The sequence below is a fragment of the Falco cherrug genome (genome assembly GCF_023634085.1).
Source record: "Falco cherrug isolate bFalChe1 chromosome W unlocalized genomic scaffold, bFalChe1.pri SUPER_W_unloc_1, whole genome shotgun sequence".
Classification (NCBI taxonomy): domain Eukaryota; kingdom Metazoa; phylum Chordata; class Aves; order Falconiformes; family Falconidae; genus Falco; species Falco cherrug.
In genome coordinates, this window is record NW_026599288.1 from 9,718,595 (window position 1) to 9,746,298 (window position 27,704).

General features: G+C 43.2%; 1 protein-coding gene across 2 annotated transcripts; it reads left to right on the top strand.

The window, feature by feature from the left end:
* Window positions 1-237: 237 nt before the first annotated feature.
* On the top strand, window positions 238-27,298 carry LOC129734149 (disabled homolog 2-like). 2 transcript variants are annotated; one of them, XM_055700305.1, is made up of 13 exons: window positions 238-429; window positions 10,973-11,098; window positions 12,276-12,415; window positions 13,154-13,252; window positions 14,779-14,910; window positions 17,052-17,135; window positions 17,879-17,941; window positions 19,063-19,704; window positions 20,551-20,704; window positions 21,284-21,811; window positions 22,333-22,424; window positions 23,090-23,157; window positions 23,849-27,298. In XM_055700305.1, exons 1-12 carry the CDS (start codon window positions 417-419, stop codon window positions 23,150-23,152), a joined length of 2,136 nt encoding a protein of 711 aa, XP_055556280.1. In that variant the 5' UTR covers window positions 238-416; the 3' UTR covers window positions 23,153-23,157; window positions 23,849-27,298. The 2 variants fall into 2 exon arrangements, with proteins under 2 accessions (XP_055556280.1, XP_055556279.1); XM_055700304.1 differs by having other exon boundaries at window positions 239-429; window positions 10,979-11,098; window positions 19,063-19,713.
* The last annotated feature ends 406 nt before the right edge of the window (window positions 27,299-27,704 follow it).

Here is a 27,704-nt window from a genome sequence, read left to right on the forward strand (position 1 = left end):
TTAACTGTTTGTAAGGATTTAACTAACAGCCTCTGTTTTTCAAATTCTTTCTTGTTTTTCACTATATTTACTTTTTTTACTCTCTTTTTCTTTTTAAAGTAAATAATTCTTATATCACTGGGAGGGGGCTATTCCGGGCCCCAGCTCCCTGCCGCCCGCAGCAGGGGCCCAAGCGGCGGCTCGCAAGGGGTTAAGCTTGTGAGCACCGACGCGTTGAGGGGGGAGTAGCCAAGGCCAAGCAGCAAAAACATCATAGCACATTCCTGGGTAGATCTCAGCTGCCAGCATCTGATTAAAACCATATCTCTCGCTGTGAGTGGCTAACTAATCTGAAGGCGAGAGTACAACCGAATATTTAACCGGGTCCCCGGTTCTAGCCAGGCTACCGGTTGTAGTTGGATCATGTGCAGAGACGTATGAATTTAACCTGTAAGTAGCTGTGCCAGCGTGGCTGGGCTCCCGCAAAGCATGCGGGGGCTGTCGTCCCCGAGGGGAAAGGGAGAGCTTTTTTTCCACCAAGGAAGTGACAGTAGATGTTTGTGGTGGGGCTGCCCGAGCCACTGGCTCTCTGGATTGGCCGGGCTGCGGGTGGTGGGCGCTATCAAAAAGGGGGCGCCAGGGGAGGCTCTAACCGCGGCCGGGGCGGGGCTTGGCCTTTCCCATCTACTCGCATTTTACTGCAGCCCCGGGCAAAAGGTGCCGGTGGGGCTAAGTTTTTCCACTGAAAGCCGGCGAGATTGCGGCGGTGTCAGCGCGGAAGGGTGGGGGAGGGTGCCGGGAGCGGTTGGGCTCGGCCGCGCCGCAGTGTGTGTGGGGAGCTCGTGCTACCCGAACTGAGCTGTGGGGGAGTGTGTCCCGGCTGAGACGGGGTGGAAGCCGCCTGCATCCTGCTCTGGCAGGGCCGGCGCCCTGGGGAAGCTTGATCGCAAAACAAATTAAATATGCGTTTTCACTTCTGTGTGCGTGAAGAGGAGGTGATTAAGAAATGCCAAAGTATGTATATAAGCACAAAATTTCACATAATTAACTGAGATGAAAGAATCTAGTAGCAGAGAGGAGGAAAGGGTTAGGATGCTGTGAAGCAGGGGTGGGTTTTTGTTTTGGATAGAGTATCCTTGCTGGGCACCCGTCTATCTGCTGGTGAATCTCAGGATGCTATTTGTGTCTGTAGTAAATAAGTATAGTTAAAGATGTCCAGGATTAACAGAAATGAATCTTTTCTCTTGTCAGAAAAACTAAAGTCTCACTTGGTGAGACTTCAAGTCTAACGGTCATCCTATGATAACACTTATGTTGGGGTAGTACCTGTGCTCTGAGCAGTAAAATAAATGCAGGTGTTGTTAATAAAGCTAGATTTATCAGTAGCAGAGCTTCTACCCCTTGGATAAGCTGAGGCTGGTTATTTGAGCACTTACTAGGGAAGCATGCAAATCCACTAGTAAGGTAGGATTAACTTGGGAAGGAATTGTTTCCATTTTCTCTTAATGAAGCTAGTTTGCCTTTAAAAGGTTATATTTTTGACTTGATGTCTTTTGTCACTTATATAAGCAAAACTGTCCAAAATGGACCAAATCTGAGAGCATGTAGGCTTAGCTTTGCCCATTGTATGTTAAGGAATGGGCATAGGTATGCTTAGGGATGGGAACTCTTATGTAGATAAGTAAAATAGAGATGCAGATTCAATTAGAGAAAAGCAATTATGAAGCTATGTATTCTAGCTGGCTGTGAAGACTTATCAGGCACTGGTAAATTGAAAACATGTCCTGATGTCTGATAACTGCCAATAAGTCACTATGCTAGTAGGTCTTCAGATAAGTTTCCATTAAGTGATTGTAGGACCTTCGAGGAGGTGGGTGAGGCAGTAGGTGGCTAATCAGAGGAGCAAATCAGATACCAAAACAAGCCTTTTCAGGTGAGAAGGGGATTGTCTGAGGGAGTAATCATCTATGTATGTTTAAAGAATCACTGCAGTCACATCCAACAGAACTGCTCTTGAGGCATAACTGGGCTTCCAAAATTCCCTGAATGGTCCAAGGGCATGGTCAACTCTAAAGCAGAAAATGCTATTAATAGTAACTCACTAGAGTCTGCATTTACAGGAGGAGAACCAAGTGGTAGAAATAAATAATTTAGGTTGGAAAAGACCTTTGAGATCATCAAGTCCAATTGTTAACCCAGGACTGCCAAGTACACCACTAAACCATGACCCTAAGCACCATATCTATGCAGTTTTTAAATACCTCCAGGAATAGTGATTCCACCACCTCCCTGGGCAGACTGTTCCAATGCTTGACAACCCTTTCAGTGAAGAAATTTTTCCTAACATCAAACCTAAACCTCTCCTGGCACAACTCAAAGCTGTTTCCTCTTGTCCTGTTGCTTGTTGCCTGGGAGAAGAGACTGACCCCCACCTGCCTACAGCCTCCTTTCAGGTAGCTGTAGAAAGCAATGAGATCCCCTGAGTCTCCTTTTCTCCAGACTAAACAACCCCTGTTTCCTCAGCTGCTCCTCATAGGACTTGTTCTCTAGACCCTTCACCACCTTTGTTGCCCTTCTTTGGATACACTCCAGCACCTCTACATCCCTCTTGAAGTGAGGGGCTGTCGTGGTTTAACCCCAGCTGGCAACTAAGTACCATGCAGCTGCTTACTCACTCCCCCTCACCCAGAGGGATGGGGAGGAGAATTGAAAAGGAATGTAAAACTCAAGGGTTGAGATAAGAACAGTTTAATAGGTAAAGGAAAAGCTGCGCATGCAAGAAAAGCAAGGAATTGATTCAGCACTTCCCATGGGCAGGCGGGTGTTCGGCCATCCTCAGGAAAGCAGGGCTCCATCACATGTAACAGTTACTCGGGAAGACAAATGCCATAATGCCAGATGTTCCCACCTTCCTCCTTCTTCCCCCAGTTTATATACTCAGCATGACATCCCATGGTATGGAATACCTCTTTGGCTAGTTTGGGTCACCTGTCCTGGCTGTGCCCCCTCCCAGTTTTCTGTGCCCCTCCAGCCCTCTGGCTGGCAGGGCCCAAGGAACTGAAAAGTCCTTCGTTTAGTATAAACGTTACCCAGCAACAACAAAAACCATCTGTGTGCTATCAACATTGTTCTCACACCAAATCCAAAACACAGCACTGCACCAGCTACTAAGAAGAAAATTAACTCTATCCCAGCTGAAACCAGGACAGGGGCCCAAAACTGAACACAGTATTCGAGGTGCGGCCTCCCCAGTGCCAAGTATAGGGAGACAATCACTTTCCTAGTCCTGCTGGGTACAGTTTTGGATATAAACCAGGATGCTATTTGCCTTCTTGGCCACCTGGGCACACTGCTGGCTCATGTTCAGCCGGCTGTCAACCAGCACCTCCAGGTCCTTTTCTGTCAGGCAGCTTTCCAGCCACTCTTCCCCAAGCCTGATAGTAAGGAGTATGTGAGTGCTAAATGACTGTCAGGCAAACCATCAAAACTTTAGGTCACGAAGTTTGCTAGTTTAGGAACGTTCGGGGTAAAGTGTAGTGAATGTCTGTTGCTCTAAGTCTTAAATAGAGATCATTCTGCTGGGAGGGAATCTAACAAGGTCTTTTGTGCTTGTTACTGCAGACAGGAGACTGGGAGAATGATGAACCTTACTCTGATAGTCCTGTGACTTACGATGATTCTCAACTATTGTGCTTTTACTTCAAGTAAAGGTATTGGCTGAGCACCAGCAGCTGTGCTCAGCACTATTAGTTGGAAGGATGGGCCAAATGCCAAAAATCTGGCATCAGCTTCCTCTTCTAAAGGTAGAGGTGATTATCCATTCTGATGTGTGCCTTCTGCTGTGTTTCTAAGTATCTATATATATCTGCAGTATCCAACCCACTTTTTTTCATTGGGAAGAGTATTGCTTGTCAAAGTGCCTGCATAATTTTATTATTGGACACTACAGACTAGTAGCAGCTATGGATATACTTCTTGCTTAAGGCCTTTACTTCATGAGCTGATATAGAAAGAAGCACTCTAAACAGGTGACTATGATAGATGCAAAGGGTGGCAAAAAGAGGTCTACTACTCCCTTGCCTCAGCATGGACTCCACAGAAATACAACTTGGAGTTATGTTAGAAGGCTCAAATAGAATAAGGTGTCTAAATACCATAGCTCACAAAACAAACTGACTTTAGGAACCTGGTTTTGAGGCTGTATCTGGGTTCAAGGGTCTCAGCATTATAAATAAGCTGGATGAAGCATAGTGGCAGGCCTAGTCAATAAACAAGAGGTACCAGTTTCAACAGGATTATCTTGTTTACATAAGCTGGGCAGCTGAGTGAACAAAGCATCTTCTTTCATCTAACTCATGTCAGCTCTGGTTGATGGGGACATAGACTATTCCAGTTTCCCCTCTGTTGAAAGGATATGCCTTGAAAATGTTATGAAATGTTTGAGGATGAAGTGTCTCAGCTGAAATGCCCTGCAGACCTTTACTCCCAACTACGTGGGTTTTCTTAAAAGCTTCATAGCTGGTGCATGTCACCTTAAAGCTCAAAGCTCAGACATTACAGGGCTAGTTAAGGACAGACTATTGGATTTGGAGCTGAATTTCCTGCTGCCCTGTCAGTTCATGTTGTATGATGAAGCAGTAAGTGAAATGTTTCATAAGGATTATCTCTTGAAGAGAACAAGTAGGTCAAACCCAGGATAATAGACCTTTACCTTGGCTTTCAGGAGGCTTCATAACAATGTCAGCTAGGAACTGGCTCCTCTAACAAAGTATACTGAACTCTTAATGCTGATGTGTCACATAACTGCAAGTCTCCTCCTATGAGAGCTCTAATACACCTGCCCTATGGCTAAAACACTTAGGGATGAGACTCCCTTCCTAGGAAGGGACAGGACAAGTTGGGAACACTAAGGATGTAGTGTTGGTATTGCAACCTGCATTTCTACCTTACAGATTATCTTCTGTTCTCCCTCAAAACAGGGTTATTTCTGCTTTAAAGGAGGGCACATGGGTCACTGAGTAAGAAGTAGTTTTCTAGTAGCTTGAATAGTAGTTGTAGCTGCAAACAGCTGCTAGCCTGGTGATGGAAGGTAAACTCTAGAGCAGGATGGAAGGCTGACACTTGCCCTTGCATATGTCTGATGGATGGGGATATCCATATAATCTGATATCAAGGCCATCAGAGATGGAAAGTTAGAGGGAGCCTGGTCAGGATTACTTCAGAGTCTGGATTTAGGAGCAATAATGTAAACTTCCTCTAATGTACATCACAAACGTGTAACTACAACTACCTATAGGGAAACTTGACTAGCTGTTCAGTAGGGACAACTACTGAAGAAGCTGCAGTGGAGCTCTGAAAACCATGGTTAGATTTACTTTTTTTTTTTTTTTTACCTCTGGTACAGATATTTCTGTACCTTCTTTTTAGATTCGTCTTATTTGTTGCCTTTTTTACTGCATATACAAGGGAGAGCTGGGGCCCTTGGTAACGACTAATCTTGAAGGCAAGAGTAACCCTTGTCTTAAGCAGTATGCTTGATACTACCTAACTGAGGGTTGAAACTGCTGTAGAAAAACCTGTCTCCATAAGGTGCAAACAAGTTAATCAGCCTTCTAATAATACATCAGGAACATAACTGCATAACTGGCTGAATAGCAGAGCTCAGAGGGTTGTGAACAGCAGCACAGTCTAGCTGGAGGCCTGTAGCTAGCGGTGTTCCCCAGGGGTCAGTACTGGGTCCAGTCCTGGTCAACTTATTCACCAGTGACCTGGATGAAGGGACAGTGTGCCCTCAGCAAGTTCACTGATGATACAAACCTGGGCAGAGTGGCTGCGCTGCCATTCAGCAAGACCTGGACAGGCTAGAGAGTTGGGCAGAGAGGAACCGAATGAAGTTCAACAAAGGCAAGTGTAGGGTCCTGCACCTGGGGAGGAATAACCCCATGCACCAGTACAGGCTGGGGCTGACCTGCTGGAAGGCAGCTCTGCAGAGAAGAACCTGGGAGTCCTGGTGGACAGCAAGTTGCCCATGGGCCAGCAGTGTGCCCTTGTGGCCAAGAAGGCCGATGGGATCCTGGGGTGCATTAGGAGCAGTGTGGCCAGCAGGTTGAGGGAGGTTATGCTCCCCCTCTACTCTGCCCTGGTGAGGCCGCATCTGGAGTACATCTGTGTCCAGTTCTGGGCTCCCCAGTTCAAGAGAGACAGGGAACTACTGGGGAGGGTCCAGCTGAGGGCTACAAAGATGATGAGGGGACTGGAGCATCTCCCTTATGAGGAAAGGCTGAGAGAGCTGGGCCTGTTTAGCCTGGGGAAGAGATGATCTTATCAATACCTAGAAATGCGGCGAATGAAGAGACGGGACGCAGCTTGATGCAAGCAAATGTCAATTTATTGTACAGAAGCACGAGTTTTTATACACTTTCAGAAGCTGCGCATTTTAAACAGATTGGTTCTTGAAGCTAAGCATTGCATACTAGGCAATCCCCGATTGATTGGTGGTTAACTGCCATCAATTAACCGCAAGGTGTTACCTTTCCTTGGCGCCAAGGATGGCGCCATCCGTCTCCCACTCCCCTGTGCTCTGCAAACATGCCTCATCATGTTAATTGTTGTCTAGACAAGCTCGAGCAAATTCCCCTCAGCTAACTGATTGCCATGCATGGTCCTAGTTTGCAGACCGCTCCTGCATAGAAATACCTTGAGGACGAGTGTCAGGAGGCTGGGGCCAGGCTCTTTTCAGTGGTGCCCAAGTGACAGGACAAGGGGCAATGGGCACAAACTGCAACACAGGAAGTTCCACCTGAACATGAGGAAAACAGTCTTTACTTTGAGGGTGACAGAGCATTGGAACAGGCTGCCCAGAGAGGTTGTGGAGTCTCCTTCTCAGGAGATATTCAAAATCCACCTGGGATGTGATTCTGTGCAACCTGCTCTAGGTGAACCTGCTTTAGCAGGGGGTTGGATTAGATGATCTCCAGAGGGCCCTTCTGACCCTGACCATTCTGTGGTAACGTGCATCTATTAAGAGACACTAAGGAGTGACTCTTGTGACCAGTGACTGGTATGAGAGCTTATTGTTGTGGTTTAACACCGGGTACCATGCAGCCACTCGCTCACTCCCCCCTCACCCAGAGGGATGGGGAGGAGAGTTGGAAAGGAATGTAAAACTCAAGGGTTGAGATAAGAACAATTTAATAGTTGAAATAGAATAAAAATGAAAGAAAAATTATTACAATAACAGTTATAATGAAAAGGGGGAGGAAATGAATAACATCTAGAAGGAAAGGAAGAAAGAAACACATGGTGCACAATATAACTGCTCACCACCGGCCGACTAATGCCCAGCCAGTCCCCGAGCAATGATCTGCCCGCCCTGGCCAACCCCCCAGGCATATACCAGGCATGACATCCCATGGTATGGAATACCTCTTTGGCTAGTTCAGGTCAGCTGTCCTGGCTGTGTCCCCTCCCAATTCCTTGTGCCCCTCCAGCCTTTTTGATAACAAGGCCTGAGGAACTGAAAAGTCTCATATCAAAGCCAAAACACAGCACTGTACTAGCTCCTAAGAAAATAATTAACACCATCCCAGCTGAAACTAGGACACTTATATAACCAGAGTCCAGCAAGTAGCTGGGGGCTAGGTAGAGGGTTCTTCAAATTGTGCTGAAACAAATGTTTAAGCATAGGTTTCTGATTGCTCATGGTATCATCAGGCTGGGTAAGCACTTTCTGGATAAGCAAACTGCAGTACCTTGACACTGTGGTAATGACTACATGGTTTTAAGTTGGGTAAACTCAAAGAATAATACAGCAAAAACCTGTTTATCATGCAGATACATTTGTGAACAGGTAGAGAACACAATTCAGTATAGGCTATGCAGAACATATGCAATCTCTCAGTACAGCTTGCATACACCCAAACTGCAAAGAGGGATAACTCTGCCAGCACTGGGCAGTTAACAGCATGCAGCTGAAATAACCTATGATAACAGCTTCAATATGTGTCAAGTTCCTGCTCTGAGGAAGGGGGGGTGGGGTGGTGAAAAGCATGACTATTGGCAAGAGTCCTTTGCTGTACTAACTAGTAAGAAGATCAGAAATAATCCTTCTAGGCAGTAGGGTGTTAGGTATACAGTTGGAAGTGAAGTGTTTGAGCTGTTGTCTAGTTCAAACTCTGGTTTGCATCTGAGTAAACACTAGCTACCTTGATTAACAACTGCTTTGCTTCCCAGTTGCTTGGTATATCCAGTCTCAACAAGTAGTATTGACAGAAGACGGAGTGGTAGGCACTGCAGGCACATGGCCTGAGATTCCTCATCCTGTGAGCAGGCAGGTGAATACTTTCCTGAGCAATAGCTACAACAGACAACTGAACTCTGGCTTGGGAGCCACTGGCTTATAGGGCTTCAGCACTGGAGTCTGGAGTTAGTGGTATAGAGGTGTGGCCCCTTAGCAAGTTGCAAAGTATGCTGTCTTTCTGGAAGGCTGATATGAAGAAACTTCTAGTGGATAATCTAACTATATAATCTAAGCATAAACCTGTGTTATCAACTGAATAGCTCTCTAACAAGGAAGAATGTACTAGAGTATCAATCTCTTTGTAAAAGAACAGTCTGGAGTTAAGATGCTGGTATTGCTGATACTAAGACTGAATGGGTTTCTTAATCTGAGAAATTAACTAATAGGTTGGTATCCTAAATGCTGAACACAGAGGTTGGAAAGACCAAGACTTGTTGCAAGATGCTGCATTATTCCTGGAACAACTCATAAGTTGAGATAGACTAGCTAGTCTGTCTGGACACTACCTTTGAACAATGAAGTGCCTGGTTGAAGAATAGCTTGTCTATCAAATGGACTGTGACAGTGCTAGTTCCCTTCAACTTGAGATGAAGTTTTCAGGGAACCAGATAGCAATAGCACATGAAGAGCATTTCACTTTCTTCCTTAAAAGTAAGCAGAGGGTAATAGTTGCTAGCTTATATCATAGCAAGTTATTTATATCATACCAGCTTGTTTAAACCAGTCATGACTTCTCCCAAGACCTCTGTTCTAATTGTCCTGCAACAGCTATATTGATTCCCATGACAAGTGTGTGTGTGTAAATTTCAAAAAAGAGCTACTGTGGTAGCTGGGTTGAGAAGTAACTAATCATCTAATCAGTAACGATGTGCTCAAAAACATAGTACAATGGTAGAAAAGTACTGGTCCAATTGCACCACCTGAACTGAGCAATCTGTTCAGTTCCAGCTGTTAACTTAGTGATGTTCACTTGACTGTAATTCAAGTGTGTGGAAAGCACTTTTGGGAACTTAGCAAGAACACAAAGTTAAACTAAAAACCAAACAGCTCAGAGGAGACTGAGAATGCTGTTCTGTTCAATTAATAAAATAGCAGTTGGCAAATAGGCTGAAATGGTAAGATGTCTGGGTAGTGGTTCACAGGCATGATCCTGTGGTACATGCCAACAACTGTAGCTGACATGACTAATTAGAGTAATAAAATCTCTATATACTTCACAGTAGGTACTGGGGGGAAGGGAGCAGCATGGAGGAGGTATTCCCTGAGGTGTCTATTACCACACTTCTATCCTGCTAAGTAGATGAACGTCACCCTTCCCTGTTTCTCATTACTGGCTGTATATGATCAAGACAGCTGGAACATGTGCCCTAATCTCAGATATGTAAGTACAGCTGTAGCATATTCCAAAAGGGTATTCCTGCTGGCAGAGGAAGCCCTTGGCATAAGGCTGCCTTAACACCTCTGCAAAGTATTGATCCATAGTCTCCTAGGTGAGAGGACATCAAATGGGACTTGAAAAAACTTGCATGAAAGAAGTAGAGGCAGCTCCCTAAAGTAAAATCCTGTTACTCTGGAAATACTCTGGCCAACAGGCTAAGTGTCTGGCTTAACCAAGGCCATGATACCAAGCAAATGATCTCTTAACCACAAATTGCATTTCTAACTTCCTATGGCCTAAACAGGACAGCTGAATAGGTTTTTTAACTTGGGTTAAAACCACTGATCTTGGTTTCCCTGCTGTCAAGGAATCACTGGAGAAACTGAGTGGCGGGGGCATCGTTAATCTAGACCTTACTGGTTGAGGGAATGATAGCCTCATTTGTCAGGTAATGTAGGTCAACATCCTTTTCAGTTGTCTCTCTTACAAGGCTAAGCACAGGGGCTTGGGTTAGACTTGGCAGAATAAGAGCCTGTATTTAGTCAGCTTTCTGGCAAGTGATGCTGTTCTTGCATTCCAGACATGGCATAAACTGAAGGGGAAGAGTTCCCAAGCTGTCTATGAACTCTTCCACCACTTGTCTTTAAGCAGGTACTTGTTATGTATTAGTGTGAACAATATATATCAGGTATAGCCCTACCTGTAGGTAAGGCTAATGTCTTTCATGTGTATTAGTCACTGACTATGCTAGTTATTAACAGACTAATTTTATTATTTTCATAGAGGAGACAAACTAATGGAAGTACTTGCCTTGGGGTTTTGTGACTGTCTGGCTCTATGCAAATAAGTGGTCTGACCTCCATGGGATGAAGGCAGATGGCAATAATGGAGGGATGACTAGAGTATAAAGATGACAGCTTTCCATCTGGAGTTCTACCACTTTACAGTTGCCAAAGTGAGGTCTTGCTTGTGTATATTTGCTCCTTCCTAGGTTGTTTGTTATTGCCCCTTAACTTCAGAGTCAGATACTGTGGCTGTATAACACCAGAGCTGGGTATAGCTCTGCCAACTAAACTGGGGAAACAGAATCACTGACAGGCAGGACTTAGTGCCTTGAGGTTGCTGTTTCTTCTTTTCAGCATGGAGCTGAACAGAATGTCCTAAAGCTCAGCTCCTAGAGAGCATGTCTTCAGGCATTAGTGGGCTTCAATATTCAGCAGAAAACAACCCCTGGACTAACAGGTCTAATGAGAATATTTATTCTTCAAAGTGAATTATTATGTCTGCTTACTGACTGTTATTTTGTTTTTTAAAAGCTACAGCAAACATAGCTGACCACCATCTCATCATGTCTACTGAAGCTGAAACTACTACTATCAACAGCCAACCTGAGCAACAGGCTCCACTGAAAGCACAACCTTCAAAGAAGGAAAAAAAGAAAGGTAAGGAATACTTCTTGAACACCTCCTCTAGTCAGTCTCCTCAATCTTTTGCACTTGCCTAAAACTAAGATCATTCTCACACCATAGCTGAAATAATTCTGAGGTTTCAAGCTGACTAGAAGAGTGAATAAATAAGCTAGTAAAATAAATCTAACCAGAAAGCAGGCTTTTAGCTTGAAAGGGTGTGGTGGTTTTTTTTCTAGCTTTAAGATCTGAAGCTCTCAGTTCCACTTGTTAAATGACTCATTTGCTGAGCCTGACAAGTCACTAAAAGCCTATTGAGGAAGTGACCAGACTCAGGAACATCCTGGTAGCTGTCAGTCTGAACAAGAACTTGCTTTCTCCCCTCCCTCTAGAGAGGGAGTGACATGCTGGACATGGATACAGATTCTAGTCCAGAGAAGCCAGAAAACTCACTTCATAAGAATTATTGTAGATAAGATAATTGATTTTTTTTTTTATAGATTAGGTCATGTAAATGTAAAAACCTCAGAGGTACATACCTAGATGCACACACTGAGTATGTTGAGCATGCAGAGAAGAAAACAAAACAGTTCTGAGAAGTGGGAAGAGTGGAAATAGCAAATATAGCTAAAATATCAAGTGATTACAGGGATGGGGGTACCAGGACTTGTAGAAATGACAGTACTGATAGAAAGTTCTAGCACAGGGACTAGATGATTCTTGCATGCCAAGAAGAGTTCTGACTGTGCCAGAGCTAGAGGCTAACATCTGAAAGGCTTATTGAACATCCTGTATGGCCATGGGAAGTACCTCTTTGCTTGGTGTTGTTGCTTAGCACTTATATCTACTTGGCTGTTGCCTATAAATATTTTAGCCTTATATATGGCAAACAACTGTTCTTGAAGTCCCCAAATATTAAGCATTGGGCTCCACTCTAAACTGAGGCCGGATTCTGTAAGAACACTGTAACCTTAAAAGAGTAACTATCTCGCAGTACATGCACTACTGGAAGGACTAAGGTTATTATTCAGTTATACTCAAGGGATAGTTTTAATATGTACTAATATGACATATTTTTATATATATAAAAAAAAACTCTCAAAGCTACAGCACAGACGTTTCTCTCTTTAAAAAAAAACCAAAAAACCAAAAAAACCCAACAACAACAACAAAAAAACACCCCAAAATAACCCAAACCTTTCTCTGTCTCCAGGGCCAGAAAAGACAAATGAATCTCTCTTGGCCAGGTTCAAAGGTGATGGTGTAAGATACAAAGCTAAACTCATTGGCATTGATGATGTCCCAGAGGCAAGAGGTGACAAAATGAGTCAAGATTCAATGATGAAGCTGAAGGTAAAAGCTTGAGCTAGCATGTAAGGAACATCTTCCGGGTAGCCTTCAGAAAGCTGATCTAATAGTCACTTTAGCATAATTTAAAATACAGCTTATTGGTAACATGTAATAACAGCACCCTCCTAGATGGACACTACTTCTAAAGCTGTAACCCCTTACTTGAAGGACAGTGTTTCTTTAATGGCTTGGGAATACTCCTTTGGGTCTCTTGTTAGCACTCAGTATGGATGTTAATAGCATGAACTTGATTAAAAATAATGAGCTTGAGGTTTGGGTGAGGAAGGGGGGAACTTTGTGCAATTTAACATAAGAACTCAAAGCACAAGCTATCATCCTATGGCAATGGTGACACCAAGAGATATAGATAAGTCAAAGAATAAATGAGACCCTGCAGCAACAAAAATTACTACTTCTAGAGAGCAGAACCCTCACATAGCTTCAATCAGGCCATGAAAGCTGGTAAGGATGCTGCTACTGCAGCAGTTTTGTGAACTAAGATAAGAGGCTTTAACATTCTTAAACATTTACAGAGGAAATGCAATCTAGTTCTGAGGTAACATTTCTAACCTAGTCAGACATGTTGCAAGAAGAACGCTGCTCTAATTGTACAGTTGCATAGGAATATCTAGGTGAGCACTAGTACAGTCACAGTCATGTGCTTATAAGAAATGTAAGGAAACAAGTTAAAGCTCAGTCTAACAGAAGTCTCATCAATACTTTGATATTCATCCTCTTCAGGGCATGGCAGTGGCAGCCCGCTCCCAAGGTCAGCACAAACAGAAGATCTCGGTGAACATCTCCCTCTCTGGTATCAAGATAACAGATGAGAAAACTGGGGTAAGATAGGACTCATTCGCTTAATGTGATTCTTAAAGCAAGTGAGGTGATTGGAAGTTAGGCCAATCTGAACTATAGTTTCATTAATTGCATCATATTGGTGAACAGCTAACCTGTTTTTTTGGTGGCCTTCTATGAGAGGGTTACAGCATTGGTGGATAAGGGAAGAGTGACTGACGTCATCTACCTGGACTTGTGCAAAGCATTTGACACTGTCCTGCATGACATCCTTGTCTCTAAAATGGAGAGACATGGATTTGATAGGTGGACCACTCAGTGGATAAGGAATTGGCTGGATGGTTACACTCAAAGAGTTGTGGTCAACCACTCAATGTCCAAGTGGAGACTGGTGACTAGTAGTGTTCCTCAGGGGTCTGTACTGGGTCCAGTGCTGTTTGACACCTTTGTCAGTGATATGGACAGTGGAACTGAGTGCACCCTCAGCAAGTTTGCCAATGACACCAATCTGAGTGGTGCAGTTGACACTGGATGGAAGGGATGTCATTCAGAGGGACCTTGACATGCTAGAGAGGTGAGCCCATGTAAACCTCATGAACTTCAACAGGGCTAAGTGCAAGGTCCTGCACCTGGGTTGGGATAACCTCCATTATCAATACAGGCTGGGCAGAGAATGGATTGAGAGCAGCCCTGAGGAGAAGGACTTGGGGGTGCTGGTGGACAAGAAGCTCAACATGGCTTGGCAATGCGTACTTGCAACCCAGAAAGCCAACCAAATCCTGGGCTGCATCAAAAGAAGCATGGCCAGGAGATCAAGAGGTTGAGAATCACCTCCCTACTTCACTCTGGTTAGACTCCACCTGGAGTACTGCATTCATCTCTGGGGCCCCCAACATAAAAATAACATGGACCTGTTGGAACGAGTCCAGAGGAGGGCCATGAAGCTGATCAGAGGGCTGGAGCTCCTCTCCTATGAAGACAGGCTGAGAGAGTTGGGGTTGTTCAGCCTGGAGAAGAGAAGGCTCCAGGGACTCCTTATAGCAGCCTTCCAGTATGTAAAGGGGGCCTACAAGAAAGCTGGAGAGGGACTTCTTACAAGGGCATGCAGTGATAGGATGAGGGTTAGTGGTTTTAAACTGAAAGAGGGTAGACTTAGATTAGATATTAGGAAGAAATTCTTTACTGTGAGGGTGGTGATGCACTGGAACAGGTTGCCCAGAGAAGTTGTGGATGCCCCATCCCTGGAAGTGTTCAAGGCCAGGTTGGATGGGGCTTTGAGCAACCTGGTCTAGTGGAAGGTGTCCCTGTCCATGGCAGGGGGGTTGGAACTGTATGATCTTTAAGGTCCCTTCCAACCCAAACCATTCTATGATCATGCCCCTCTTCTGCATGTAAGAATTGGCTTGTGGAATGGGTTGTAAAGCTACATCCTATTGTGGTTAGTCAAAGCCTGGTGAATCTGAGTCTTGAACTGGAGCCTCCTAAAAATGTTAATTCTAACTATAGAGAAGAGCAACTATTATGTCTCCTTCAATTTAAACTAATATTTACACACCCACCCCTTCTAGATCATAGAGCATGAGCATCCTGTAAACAAAGTCTCCTTCATTGCTCGGGATGTAACAGACAATCGTGCCTTTGGCTATATTTGTGGAGGAGAAGGCCAGCACCAATTTTTTGCAATAAAAACAGCACAACAGGTATGGATCAGAGGCCCTTTTTCACTTGCTATGAGTAAGTGTTTACACAATAGTATTGCTATCTGATAAGGGTGTAGTGTTTTGCTAGTAGCCCTATGAGGTGTAGGAGAACATCAGCACAGATGGATTGGCCTTTTTCTAGAAGGGCAGTAGGAACTGACTGCATCACAAGTGGCTTTTTATTTTGTTCACCTCCTCTGTAGTCCAGAATAAAAGCACTCTAGTAGCCTTGCTTACTATGATCTTGCTTAACACGTCCATGTGCCATGGAAGTCATTAGTGAGATGAATGGAGCCATTATCATGGGCTTTCCTGTACAGTGGCCTGTTGCTGTGAGTGAGAACGCTAATTCTTGAGTTAGATATCCAGAGCTTCACTCAGAATTAGCAGGAAAGTTGTTAGAACTGCACTAGTCTAGTTAGTTCTCATGATGCTTTGTCTTGTGCAACAGAGTTTCTGGGTCCAATGAATGGCATGTCTGGTTCTAGAGTTACTTCTGGGAGGGATACTGATCTTTGTTACAGGACTTCTGCATGGATGAAAACCATATGCAGGGTTTGTCTCTATGAAGAGAAGCTATGCATAAGCAGTACTGGAAACAAGTACTTGGAATTACTCCTGAGTATTATGCAGCTTTGTAAATGACATGAACTTAAGTTGAATATTTGACACTTATTAGCTTGTCATTATAATAGTCATTAAAATGACTTGAAGAGCCAAGGCTTCAAAGCTAGTAATTTCCTTATACACATCCCTGCCCATGCTCCTGGAGAATTGTTGGCAGCTTCAGATCCACTACAGGTGAGACTGAAGGGCTCCTTGTTGGAGTATGTTACTCCAGTAATAGCTGTAACACCCGTTCTTAAGCCTGTTTTATTAGTTTATAGAGTCCTGTGTTGTACTGGCTTCACTGGAATTGTAGATCAAGTACATAAGCCTTCTGTATGTGCTCTGGAATGGAGTCTGTTCTCTGAGCTTTTCACCATGGGGTGCTGCTTGCCAGCCTATAAGTATAGCCAAACTGTAGAAAGCTCTTGACTTGCTGCTAGTTGTTTTTAACACAAACTTGTCTAGCTGATGAGTAAGCACTTCTGCAGCTCAAGACTGCTGCAGCTGTACTGTTTGTCAAAGGTGATAACTCTTGAAATGGCTCTTCCTGCAGTTGCATGTTTAAAACCCTTGATCAGGAGAGGATGATGCTCACATGTAAACAGTGAGATCTGTTCAATACATTCTCTGCTTGAGCAGAAGGTAGTGCCTGAACAGGAGGACTTGTCCTGCTCTTAGATACTGACACAGCTGCTATGTGCCTCAAGCAAAAGGTCCAAATCAGTGTAGCTGAACCTGCCACTATGTCAGCAACTACTCAAAACATTCTTGTTAATGCACGTGCAGGGAATGCAGTGCCTTTCTAATTCTCACTAAACTTCTATCCTGATACAGGTATCACTTAAAACTGGTGTCTGCTCCACAAATTTGAGGTGATTATAATCTTGCCTTATGCTTGCATCATTGATTTACCATTTGCATAGTGTTTAAAGTAAATGTAGTACTAGCTATAGGAGCTTTTTCCAGGTTCAGTGTTAGAGTTGGCAGAAAACAGTGATGCAAATTGTTTTTCTTCTCATCAGGCTACCAGAGGGTTTGGATACCCTTTGCACTTTTGAGGAAATGTGATTAGGACTTGCTATGTACTTAAAGGGTTGCACTACATGCTTTTAGAAGAAAAAAAATTAAAAATGGCAGGCTTGGCACAAGTACAGTTACTTTCCCTGGGGAGTTAACAACAGTTCTAAGCTGGTTGTGCCCCATTACCCTTGGATTCTGCATAAGCTCTTTTATGCAGAGACTCAACAGTCATTTAAACTCTTGCTTTTCCCGTTATCTCAACCTTAGTGTTGCACCATTTAGGAAAGTTTGGCTTGCTGTTCTGTTGCGTTAAAGGGGATGGAGTAATTTGGCAGAAAATAAACCCCCTTGCCTTCTAACTCTCCTCACCGAGGTGGGAGGTTAGGTGCAGCTAGGTTTAAATTCTGAGTGGTGTCCAATTTACCACTATCAGTCCAGTCATGTTTAATAAGGACTTCTACTGAAGCAAGCTGTGAAATAGTATATGGCCTAAAATCTATATTCTTTTTCAGGCTGAGCCTCTAGTTGTTGATCTTAAGGACCTTTTCCAGCTAATATATAATATGAAGAAGAAGGAAGAGGAAGACAAGAAAAAGGCAAGTAAAATTGTAGAAACTGCATTAGTCTGCATAGAAATAAAGCTTGTTTCAGCTCTGGCTTGGTTTTTGGGCTCTTGTGAGACTTTACACTGAGGTCTGTCTGGAGCCAAGATCCTTTGAGGCTATTGGTTGGTACCAGCAGTTTGATTACCTCCTAGATCTGGTAAGCTCTCCAAAGCAAGAGGCTTTGGATATTCTATGGGATATCTAGGTACTAAAAGCCTTCTCTTTAGAATGAAGAAGCAATAAGACTGAGGTAAGTCAGTCTAACTCAGCTTCACTTGATTTGGTATGCTGCTGCGATACAACTACCTTTAACTTTCTGCTAGCATTATGGAGGCAACATCAGATGCCCAGTTGCATTGGAAATGGGAGTAAAAGGACTCTCCACAATTAATATTATGTAGTGATCTTCCTCATGCTTCCTCTTTCCATTACTTGCTTTTTCAAGCCTGCAAGTTGTTTGCTTAAGGCAAGTTTCGATATTCCAGTTATTGACGCTATTGTCTAGCTATTACAGAATGGTAGTGAAGTACTACCTGCTGATCAAGCTGGCAAACAAACCAGTAGTCTGCATTTTAGAGTTTTATGCTGATGCTATTAAGGAGGTAATAACTGACTGTCTACAGTGTGGGAAATGTGGTATTTATAGATGTGTTTGCAATAGATCTGCATAATGCTTGATTCTTGCTCTTGTAAGAACTGTAACAGATACTGGTTCTTCTATTTCTGGCTTCAAGGGAATTGACCAGATGGACTTGTTCGGGGATATGTCAACACCTCCTGATGTGAGCAGTCCCACAGTAAGTAGAATCTATCTTAGCTGTCTTGGCTCTTGCTTTGAGAGCAAACTTTGTCCTAGTAATAGATCTGTGTTGTTTGTGGTTTGTTTTTGGTTTTTTTTTACTTTGTTAGTCCTGGTTTCACTGAGACATCTGTTTAGCTATCATCAGTGTACAAGTGTCTTAGGGCTATAATAGTATCTACTTACTAACTAGAATAGCTAATGTCATTCTTATCCAGCAGAGTTCACTTGAGACTGCATGACAGAGATAATTCTGTATTGTTAGTCAGATGCCTTTAGAAATATATACTAGCAGTATATGCCTCTGGTGTTATGAGAGCTATTACAGAAACTCAACTAAAGACCCTTAAAGCTAAAGCTCATTTTATGGACAAGCAAATATTTAAATAAGTCCCTCAGAGTAGACTCCAGGCCATTCTAGATGGGTGGCCCTAGCTCAAGATGTGGCCTAACTCCACAAAAGTATGCATTTAGCTTGTCATAGCTCAGTGTGACCCCCCCAAATCCTACTGGCTTATCCTAGGACTATAAGCCACCATCAGCTGTGATCCAATTGGCGCTGCAATAGGTGACAGTCCAGCTAATGACCAAGTCTTACCCTTCTACTGCCAGCTTGGTGGAAAGATGGCATGTTCACCTCTTCCACCTGCAAATAGCTCTCTAATCTTACTCTGAAGCTGAGACAGCAACTTGAAGTCATGCTAAAGCAATGCAACTTCAACTTGTTGATTTCTAGTCCTTTGACAAGGGCTTCTTGACTCAAGTGAAAGTTTAGATACAATTAGTGCTTAATGACTCTACAGTCTCTAGGCTGTAGAACAAGCATCTGATATTTGGCTGTAGAACAAGCATCTGATATTTAACTAATGGATCTTAAAACAGGTGCTTTTAACATTGAGCTTCTGACACTAAATAGCTGTGATGACCAGTTTGTGGTGCTTGCCCTAATGGCTTATAAGATGAAGCTTTAGTGTAACTTCACTGTGACATTGAATACTTATTAGTATGATGTTCCGGATACCAGGATCTCTCCTGTTTCAGCTATTTTCCTTGAGCTTGTGTATTATGCAGCAAGTAATACGTAAAGCCAACATTTTTTTTTTCTTTCTGAACAAATAGGAAACTAAAGAGATTCTGTTAGTGGATCTAAACTCTGAAATTGAGACCAAACAGATTTTTGCAAAAGAGGATCTCTTCTTGAATGGCATCACAACCTCTCTTCTACCACCAAAGTCACAGCTACCCTTCTTGCCTGAGAGTTCTTTCTCTACCAATCTCAGCTTCTTTCCCGCACCTAATCAAGACCCTTTCAGTGATGATCCTTTTGCACAGCCAGACCAAGACCAACCTGCACTGCCTTTATTTAATTCTCTAAAGTCTGCTGATCAGAAGAAGGGAAGTCTGAGTACCTTGACACCAGTGAGTAATGGTGCTTCAAATAGTGATATTGACTACATCGGTAAACAGTTTGACCAGATTTCTAATAGAACTGGCAAACAAGAAGCACTAACAAACCAGTGGCCACTTGCAAGCAAGTTGCCTGCAGCAAGAATGCCAAATGGGGTACCAGAGAAAGAACAGAATGGCTTTCTTAATGCCTTGTCAAACCTGTTTGTGGAAGGTCCTTCCAGAGGAGTATCTCTGCAGAATGGAGTAAAGCTGGATTCTGAAAGCAGTATCCAGCTCATGTCACATGAGTCTATAACAATTAGTCCACCACCACAAAGTACTAAGCCAGGAAGAGGAAGGAGGTCTGTCAAGGTGAACAAGGTGAATTAATGGTGATATGCATGCTGTTACTTAAAGAAGCTGGGTGAAGGAAGCTTTTCTTTCTTCATATTATGTAACTATCTAAACAGCTTCACAGCACACCTACTCTTTTTACCTACCATTTTTTCTAACCTCTCTGCAGTCATGGTACATTCTAACATTCATGAATGCTTCATAGTAACTATGATCACTAAATTATATATTTTCTTCCTTAATGCTGCCATACTTCTGTAAAGGTCTAGTAAGTATACTGCTATGTATATTGTCACTTGATATGATATCAGAACCTGTTATGATAGTTATATGCCCATCAGCCTGTGGTTTCATAACAATGAACTAGTACTAGCTTACAGAAACCTATATAGTTTTGCAGTACCTGCCTATTGAGAGCAATCTCAATCACTTGCCTCAGACACAGGGTGGCTCTGAGTCAGCTGCATTTGTCTTGCACTGAAATGATGCAAGATTCAGTTGCTGACCTTGCCGCAACTGCAGGGGTCAGTGCAGACTGAGCAGGAATAAGGGGGGGTGGGGTGGGGGGGTGGTATGAAGCTCATTATGCTAGTAAATAATTTGGTCACTTTAAGTCTCATTCTTCTGCTGTTGACTTGCAAACTTGTAACTACTGTATATTATACCTACTTAATGCCATGCATCTCAGTAGGTGTGAACAAAATGGTGAGGTTTGAAACTCTTATACTTGGTCTCTAAAGGATGTGTCAAAGTCCCCTGCTCTGCTGTAGCTGAAATAAAAGCTTGTAGCTCTGAACTGGTGGGTCTTGATCAAGCTAGCATGTGTTCTGCCATGCATCTCACAACAACTTTTTTTCTTTCTAGACTGCATCAAATGACATATTTAGCTCAGACTTGTTTGCGCCAACTACAGAGAGCCTCAGCTTGACCTCGGTGGCACAGACAGGACCTATGCCAACTAATCCATTGGACCTCTTCAAAACAAGTCCTACCACAGCACCTCCATTGGCTGGTCTAGGTTAGTTCACAAAGTGAAGCTCTTGCTCCAGTTTAAGATATTTGTTAATACCCAACAGAGAGGTTCTACTTGTCCTTTACTTCATGTGCAGTACCTCACCCTTTAACTCATGTGCTGTCTGCTCTAAACTATTAAATTCTGTAAATAGACCCCTAAACTTTACATCCTTAACCAGAACAGGGTGTTTTGCTTAAACTTTGACAGCAGCTTGCTGCTTCAGGTAGACAAGGTTCAAGTTTGCCAAGCACAACTTAGGAGGACAGGGTAGCACTGCTGCAGTCTTTAGTAATCATTTACACAGAAGTAATGAAATGGTAAATACTTAGTCCCAGCACAGAAGTAATAGATGTGTGTTCCTACTTCTATCAAGCTCAATTCTGTTTTTCCAGGACCAAAATGGAGCCAAGTAAAAAAATGTTAACCCCCTTCTCCCCCTCCAATGACTTAAAGTGTAAATCAACAGTCTTTTGAAAACAGCACATGAAAAATGTTTTGCCAGTACCCTTGGTGGAATTGATACACTCCTACTAGAGGTCTTCAGATCACTGAAGTGCTGTGTAACAACAATCTTCCCCCCAGGTGGCTTGCCAGCAACTTCTTCATCACCAGGGCATGCACAGACATCTGCCTTCACTCAGGCTGCATCAGTCTTTCCTGTGTCTATGATGCCTGCTTGGCCTACAGGATTTACTCAACCACTTGCCTTTGGTACTCAAGCAGTGCCAAGCTGGAGCCAGCCTGCATCTTTTGTTCCAGTAACCTCTCAGACCTCTGGGCTCTGGGCACAGCCAGCACAAGTTCCACCTACTTCATGGACACAGCCATCCATTGCTGTAAATCCTTTCCAGAGTAGTGTGTTCCCATCTTCAACACTACCCACTCAGACCTCATCTGTACTACCCTCCATGTCGACAACTAGCCCACCTCAGCCACAACCTACAACTACACCTCAGAAGGAGCTATCCAAGAGAGAGTGTGATGTTTTTATTGCTCTGGATCCACTTGGTGATAGAGAGATGAAGGATGTCAAGGAAATGTTTAAAAACTTCCAGCTGACAAAGCCACCTGCAGTACCAGCAAGGAGAGGAGAGCAGCAAAGCCTTTCAGGTGCTTCTGGATCTTTCAGCAATTATTTTAGTAGTAAAGTAGGCATTTCTCAAAATAGTACAGGTCATGATAACATGGAAGCTAACAAGCTGTCTGCCAAAATGACTGAAAAATCTCTTTCTGCTTGGATAGCTGCTCAGGCAGAGGGATGGCTGATCACTATTCTTTTCTGATAGAACTAAAGTTTTGATTTAATGGTTACTGAGACAGGATTGAAGGACTATCCTCTAATAATGTTAAAGAATTTTAAAGAATTGACCAATGTCAGTGGCCAAACACTGACACCTAGTGTCTTAAACTACTGTGCTAGACTGAAGTAAATTAGGTCTGTAGTGTTAGAAGTCCCATCTAGCTTAAGTGTATTGAGGGACAAGCAGGAGATAAAATTGTGAGGTTGCTCAAAGCAACTTCTGTGTGGGTTTTTGCACACCTAATTAGATGAGCTTTGGTTGCTATACAGACATAGCTGAGTGCTTGTTAAGCTGTTTAGTGATATAGCAGTATGTTTGTCTCTTCCCTAGAACCACCAAAGCCTATTTCCCAACAAACTGTGCTGCCAGCTGATGGCCTGTTTGAAAGTCAAGCTAAACCAGACCTTTTCAGTGCCTCATCTGTAAGTAATAAAACAAAACCAAAAAAAAACCAACCAAAAAACCCCCCAAAACACCAAAGCCACAACACCTCCCCCAGGAGTCTATGATTAGTACCCCAAGCTGCAAGTCCTACCAGGAAGTTCTTCAGCCCTGTATTGGGAGCTTTTACAAAAGACTGTAAAATAATGTAGCTGCAGAAGTCTTCCAATTTGGTTATGCTTACCTCTCTGCAGAAAGACTGAGTATGGATTGTGCAGCTCTAGCTGAACAAATGTGAGGCCCCCATGTTCAGTACCCCCTGGGGGAGGAAGTGGCTTAACCGCTGTTTGGGATACAGCACTTGAAGCCCTTGGTGGAAACTCTGGATCAATCCTGGAATACTGACTTGAGACATCTAGCATTTGGCTAAAACAGACCTAATGACTATACTGGCTCAGCTCCAAATGAGTGTTCATTAAGCACACATGACTTTTCTGACAGATACCTTGCCTCAGACTAGGATAACTGCTAACATGAATTTAGAGCTCTTTTCTCCTATTAAAGCAGTACAGTTAATATGTATTTAGCAAGCACTCTGCAGTATTCTTTTTCCAGAAGGTGTTTGGAACAGTAACTATACAAACTTGCAGAATAAATCTGATGAAACCTGTAAATCCACTAACAACCTATGATCTCCCTTTCTTAGAAGGAGTCTCAGAAACCACCTTCTGGTCCTCTTGGTGATTCTTTTGGCAACCCATTTGCATAGATTGGGTAAGTCTTCACTAATAAGACAACCTACTTCATTCTCCAAAATTGATTTGGAAAATCTTTGTCAAAGAGCTGTCTTAAACTACACTGGCTTAACTTTAATGCTTCTCTGAAGTATGTCAAACAGTCCCTAAAAGAACATTTCTGCTAGAGTACCTCTATTCACACTTGTATATGGCTGCATTCTGGCTAAGCCTTAGCTGGCTTTGCTTTATTAGAAATAAAGATTTTATTCTTCCACTGGCTTAAATCTCAAGGTCACAATAGATCTAGATTTCCCTTCCTTGAGGAAAGTTAATGAACAAATGTGCTGGAAAAACTCAGAGGGGCTGACTAAAATCTTTTGGATATCTCTTTAGGAACCTGTTAGCACACAGTGTCCTATACAGCTTTTTGAAGTTTAACCCCTTCCAGAGTAAAAACAGGATAAGGGTTATTAGAGCTCTTGTCACCAGAAACTAACGTAACTCAAACTTCTTATCATTGACTAGATAACATGAACTATCAGACTGGCAAATCTATTCTTCTGCCACACCTCTAAGTCTTCCTCTGAAATACTGTTTAGCTTCTAACAGAAGACAAGTGTTGCTGTTTATTGCTTTAGTTTTTGTTCTCTTAGTGGCTCTAAGTTAGTTTAAGCAATAGAACTATAACTTATAGCCATCCTAACCTTAAGTCTTTTTCATCATGCTAGGCATAACCAGAAAAGTACAAATGGAATATAACTGGACCTCTTCTCAACATGACTCTTTTACTTGTTTCATTTTGCTGTCTGCCACTCTTGCTGCTGTTCCATGATGTCTGTAATCTAAAACATGTCCAGGTGGATTGAAACATGAACCCTCAAAGAATATGCTGTGAAGATGATAATTCAGGGCAAAGCAAATGGAAAGTTTGACTCATGCTGAAGACCCAAATTCAAATTGGTGGATGTTCATTTTACTTTATTTCTTTGCAATCTTCCACAGAAGAGCTTAAAAACATTAAGTTTTGCATCTTGTAAATACGGTCACCACAATGCCTCTGTGGCACTTACTGTCTTTAAAATATAGAAACTGAATGTACCTGGGGAAGAAATGTTGCCTTCATGTAAGGGAACTGAATTAGTAGCTAAAACTGCATGCTTTAAACAACTAGGTCAGTTGCATGTTATCACAACAGCAGCCATTTGTAAAGTTAAGTGGACACTACTTCTGTTTGGTGACTGGACATATGACTTGGTCTCTGATCCACAAAGATGTAAACTGTAAGGTAGGAAGGGAAAAATCCAATACTTGTCCATTCAACTGATGGTAAAAGTAGCAATCTGCCATAAACACATAATACAGGGACTAACTGTGGGGTCTATAACAGAACTGCTGGGGTCCTGAGTACTAGAGGCCTACACCAGGGGTCCCCAAACTACGGCCCGCGAGCCGGATACGGCCCCCCAGGGTCCTCAATCCGGCCCCTGGTATTTACAGACACACACACACCCCCATCTCCTCTGCCGGGCAAGCTCAGTCGGCAGCCTCTGCACTGCGAGGTCCAGCCAACTCGGGCGAATCGCCAGAGCCCCGGCGCGGCAAAGTCCCTTCAGTCCCTTCTGGCCACCCTGTCCGGACTGCGCGGCCGGGCTGAGGAGGGGGGCGGCGGCATCAGCGAGGGGGGCGGCTCCCCCGTCTCTCCCTCCCTCCCTCCAGCTCCCAGGCAGGACAAGCAAGCCAGCACCAGTAGGAAGCGCGCGCACCATCGTGTCAAAAAAAAGAACAATTGACTCCGAGTGCGGGGTGTTCCAAGAAAAGTGGACTTCTGATTATTTTGTCACGGAGTACAAAGAGCGAGCTGTTTGTCTGATATGCCAGAATTCAGTGTCTGTGTCAAAGGAATACAATTTGCGTCGACACTACGAAACTCAACATAAAGGTAAATATGATTCTTTGGTCGGACAAGTGAGAAAAGATAAAATATTAAGACTGAAACATGGATTGACAACTCAGCAAAATACGTTTGTGAAGCAAAAGCAGCTCAATATGTCATCACTTCGAGCAAGCTATCAAGTTGCCAAGCTCGTAGCGCGCACTGGCAGAGCATTCACAGAGGGAGAATTTGTTAAAGAATGCCTTCTTTCTGTGGCCAAAGAGATGTGTCCAGAGAAGGCGGATTTATTTAGTACAGTGAGGCTTTCAGGACCTGCAATTACACGAAGGACTGAAGAAATGGGGGAAAATTTGAATCTGCAGTTGCAAAACTCCTCAAAAAAACTTTGCTGTTTCTCATTGGCACTCGCCAAAAGCAATGATGTTCGTGATTCTGCACAACTTCTAATTTTCATTCGTGGGACAAATGATCGTTTCAAAGTCACAGAGGAGCTTGCTGCACTGAAAAGCACCAAAGGAACAACTACAGGAGAGGATATCCATGAGAAAGTTTGCCAAACTATGAACGATTTGGAGCTGGACTGGGGTAAACTATTCAGTGTGACACCTGGTGGTGCTCCTAGCGTGGTGGGGTCCATGAAAGGAGTGGTTGCACACATTAACAAAGAGATGGACAAACGCAGCCATTCACATCCAATAGCCATACACCGCATCATCCACCAACAAGCCCTGTGTTGTAAATCACTGAAGCTGGACTCTGTCATGAAAATTGTGCTTTCTTGTGTTAACTGCATTAGAGCTCACGCACTAAACCACAGACAGTGTCAGGAATTTCTGTCTGAGCTAAATGTTGCCTATGAAGATATTCTGTACCACACAGAAGTCCGCTGGCTGAGTCGAGGGACAGTTTTGAAACGATTTTATGACTTACTTCCACAGGTTTATGATTTTGTGCTTTCTAAAAACAAAGAAGTACCAGAGCTCAAAGATGCAGAACGGAAATGGCACCTTGCGTTTCTGACAGATGTAACAGAGCTACTCAACAATTTCAGTGTCCAGCTTCAAGGAAAGGGGAAGCTCATCTGTGATGTGTATTCACATGTGAAAGCATTTCAAGTCAAATTAGACCTGCTCATTAACCAAGTAAAGGAGGAAAACTTCTGCCATCTCCCCACAACTCAAAACCTGTCTGCAGAAAAACCAGCAGTCGCATTCCCAAACAAAACGTGTATGGATGTACTAGAAATGTTGCAAAAGGAGTTTCAAATTAGATTTAAAGAGCTTCGTCTCCATGAACAGGACATGCAGCTTTTCCGGAACCCATTTTCTGTTGACATTGAAACTGTTGATCCGATTTACCAAATGGAATTGGCCGAGCTACAGACTTGTGACTCGCTGAAAGATGCATTCAAATCAAGCAGCCTTACTAATTTCTATGCGTCTCTCCCCTCAGAGACATCTCAGGAACCATGCACTCCAAATTGCAACCATCTTTGGCAGCACCTATGTCTGTGAGCAGACTTTTTCCCGAATGAAACATCTGAAATCTCCAGTCAGATCCAGACTAACTGATGAACACTTGCATCACTTGCTACGACTGGCAGTGACAAATATGGAACCTAACACTGACCATCTCATTAGCCAAAAGCAGGCCCATAGTTCACATTGAAATATTATTGGTTTTTGTTGATTACAATTGTTCTTAATTTAAAATATTGCATTCTTTTCCCTGTTTTTTGTGCACTACTACAAACAAAATATGTGCAGTGTGCATAGGGATTTGTTCATTTTTTTCCAAACTATAGTCCGGCCCCCGACAGTGTCTGAGGGACAGTGAACTGCCCCCCTGTTTAAAAAGTTTGATGACCCCTGGTTTAGGTCTAAAGGATTATATGTACACAGCCACTCATCAGAGTCAGCCTTTGCCTGTCAGAGCCCTCTCAAGGACATTCACTGAAACAGTTTTGTGGATAACTGGCTAGCTGAAAAAGGTCACATAGACATAGTCCAGCTGGCTGGACAAAAATGCACATCGCTCTCAGCTTATCTGAAGTAAAGCAAAAATACACTATCCTTGGCTGTTCTTGTTACACAGTAACAGGAAGATTGCGGTGGGAAAAGGATGTTGCAGGTGGGAACAGATAACTACAGAAGAGAAACTAGGGGCGGGCTTGGTATTTAGGCAACTAACCAATAATGAGCTTAACTTTTGTAATATGTATGAGCTAATTATAACAAGGTATAAAAGATGACTGTAAGGCACAATAAATGAAGTCTGCTGATCACTCATATTGAGTGACTGTGTCTTCCCTCCGTCGCGACACAGTTTCACAAAGTTGAAATGATAGATGATTTATTAAGGTGACAGATATAAGAAGTTTGGAATTGCCGTTGATAAATGCACTCTACTGCAAAAATCGAGCTTGAGTTAAGAGTGCAATGCTCTTGTTAACTATACTGTCCTGGGTAATATCCAACATAGTCAGAGGAGCAAGTCTTACCAAAGCGGTGTCTGTGCTTGGGGAGGAGAGAGGTCCAGGCTCATCAACCCATCCAGTAGTTGGAGATCTTGTCCTCAAAAAAGAGGATTCTAAAATGCCAGATTTATACTCATGGCAAGGTAGGACTAAGTCAATTACTGTGTGCTGATTGGTCCTTAGCAAGGATTGTCAATTCTGGAAGGCCAGTGGT

What these genes read in the sequence shown, in the direction of transcription:
- LOC129734149 (XM_055700304.1), top strand. An exon ending in AAAGAAGGAAAAAAAGAAAG is followed by an intron (nt 11,099 to 12,275) that starts GTAAGGAATACT and finishes CTCTGTCTCCAG; the next exon opens with GGCCAGAAAAGACAAATGAA. An exon ending in CTGATGTGAGCAGTCCCACA is followed by an intron (nt 17,942 to 19,062) that starts GTAAGTAGAATC and finishes CTGAACAAATAG; the next exon opens with GAAACTAAAGAGATTCTGTT.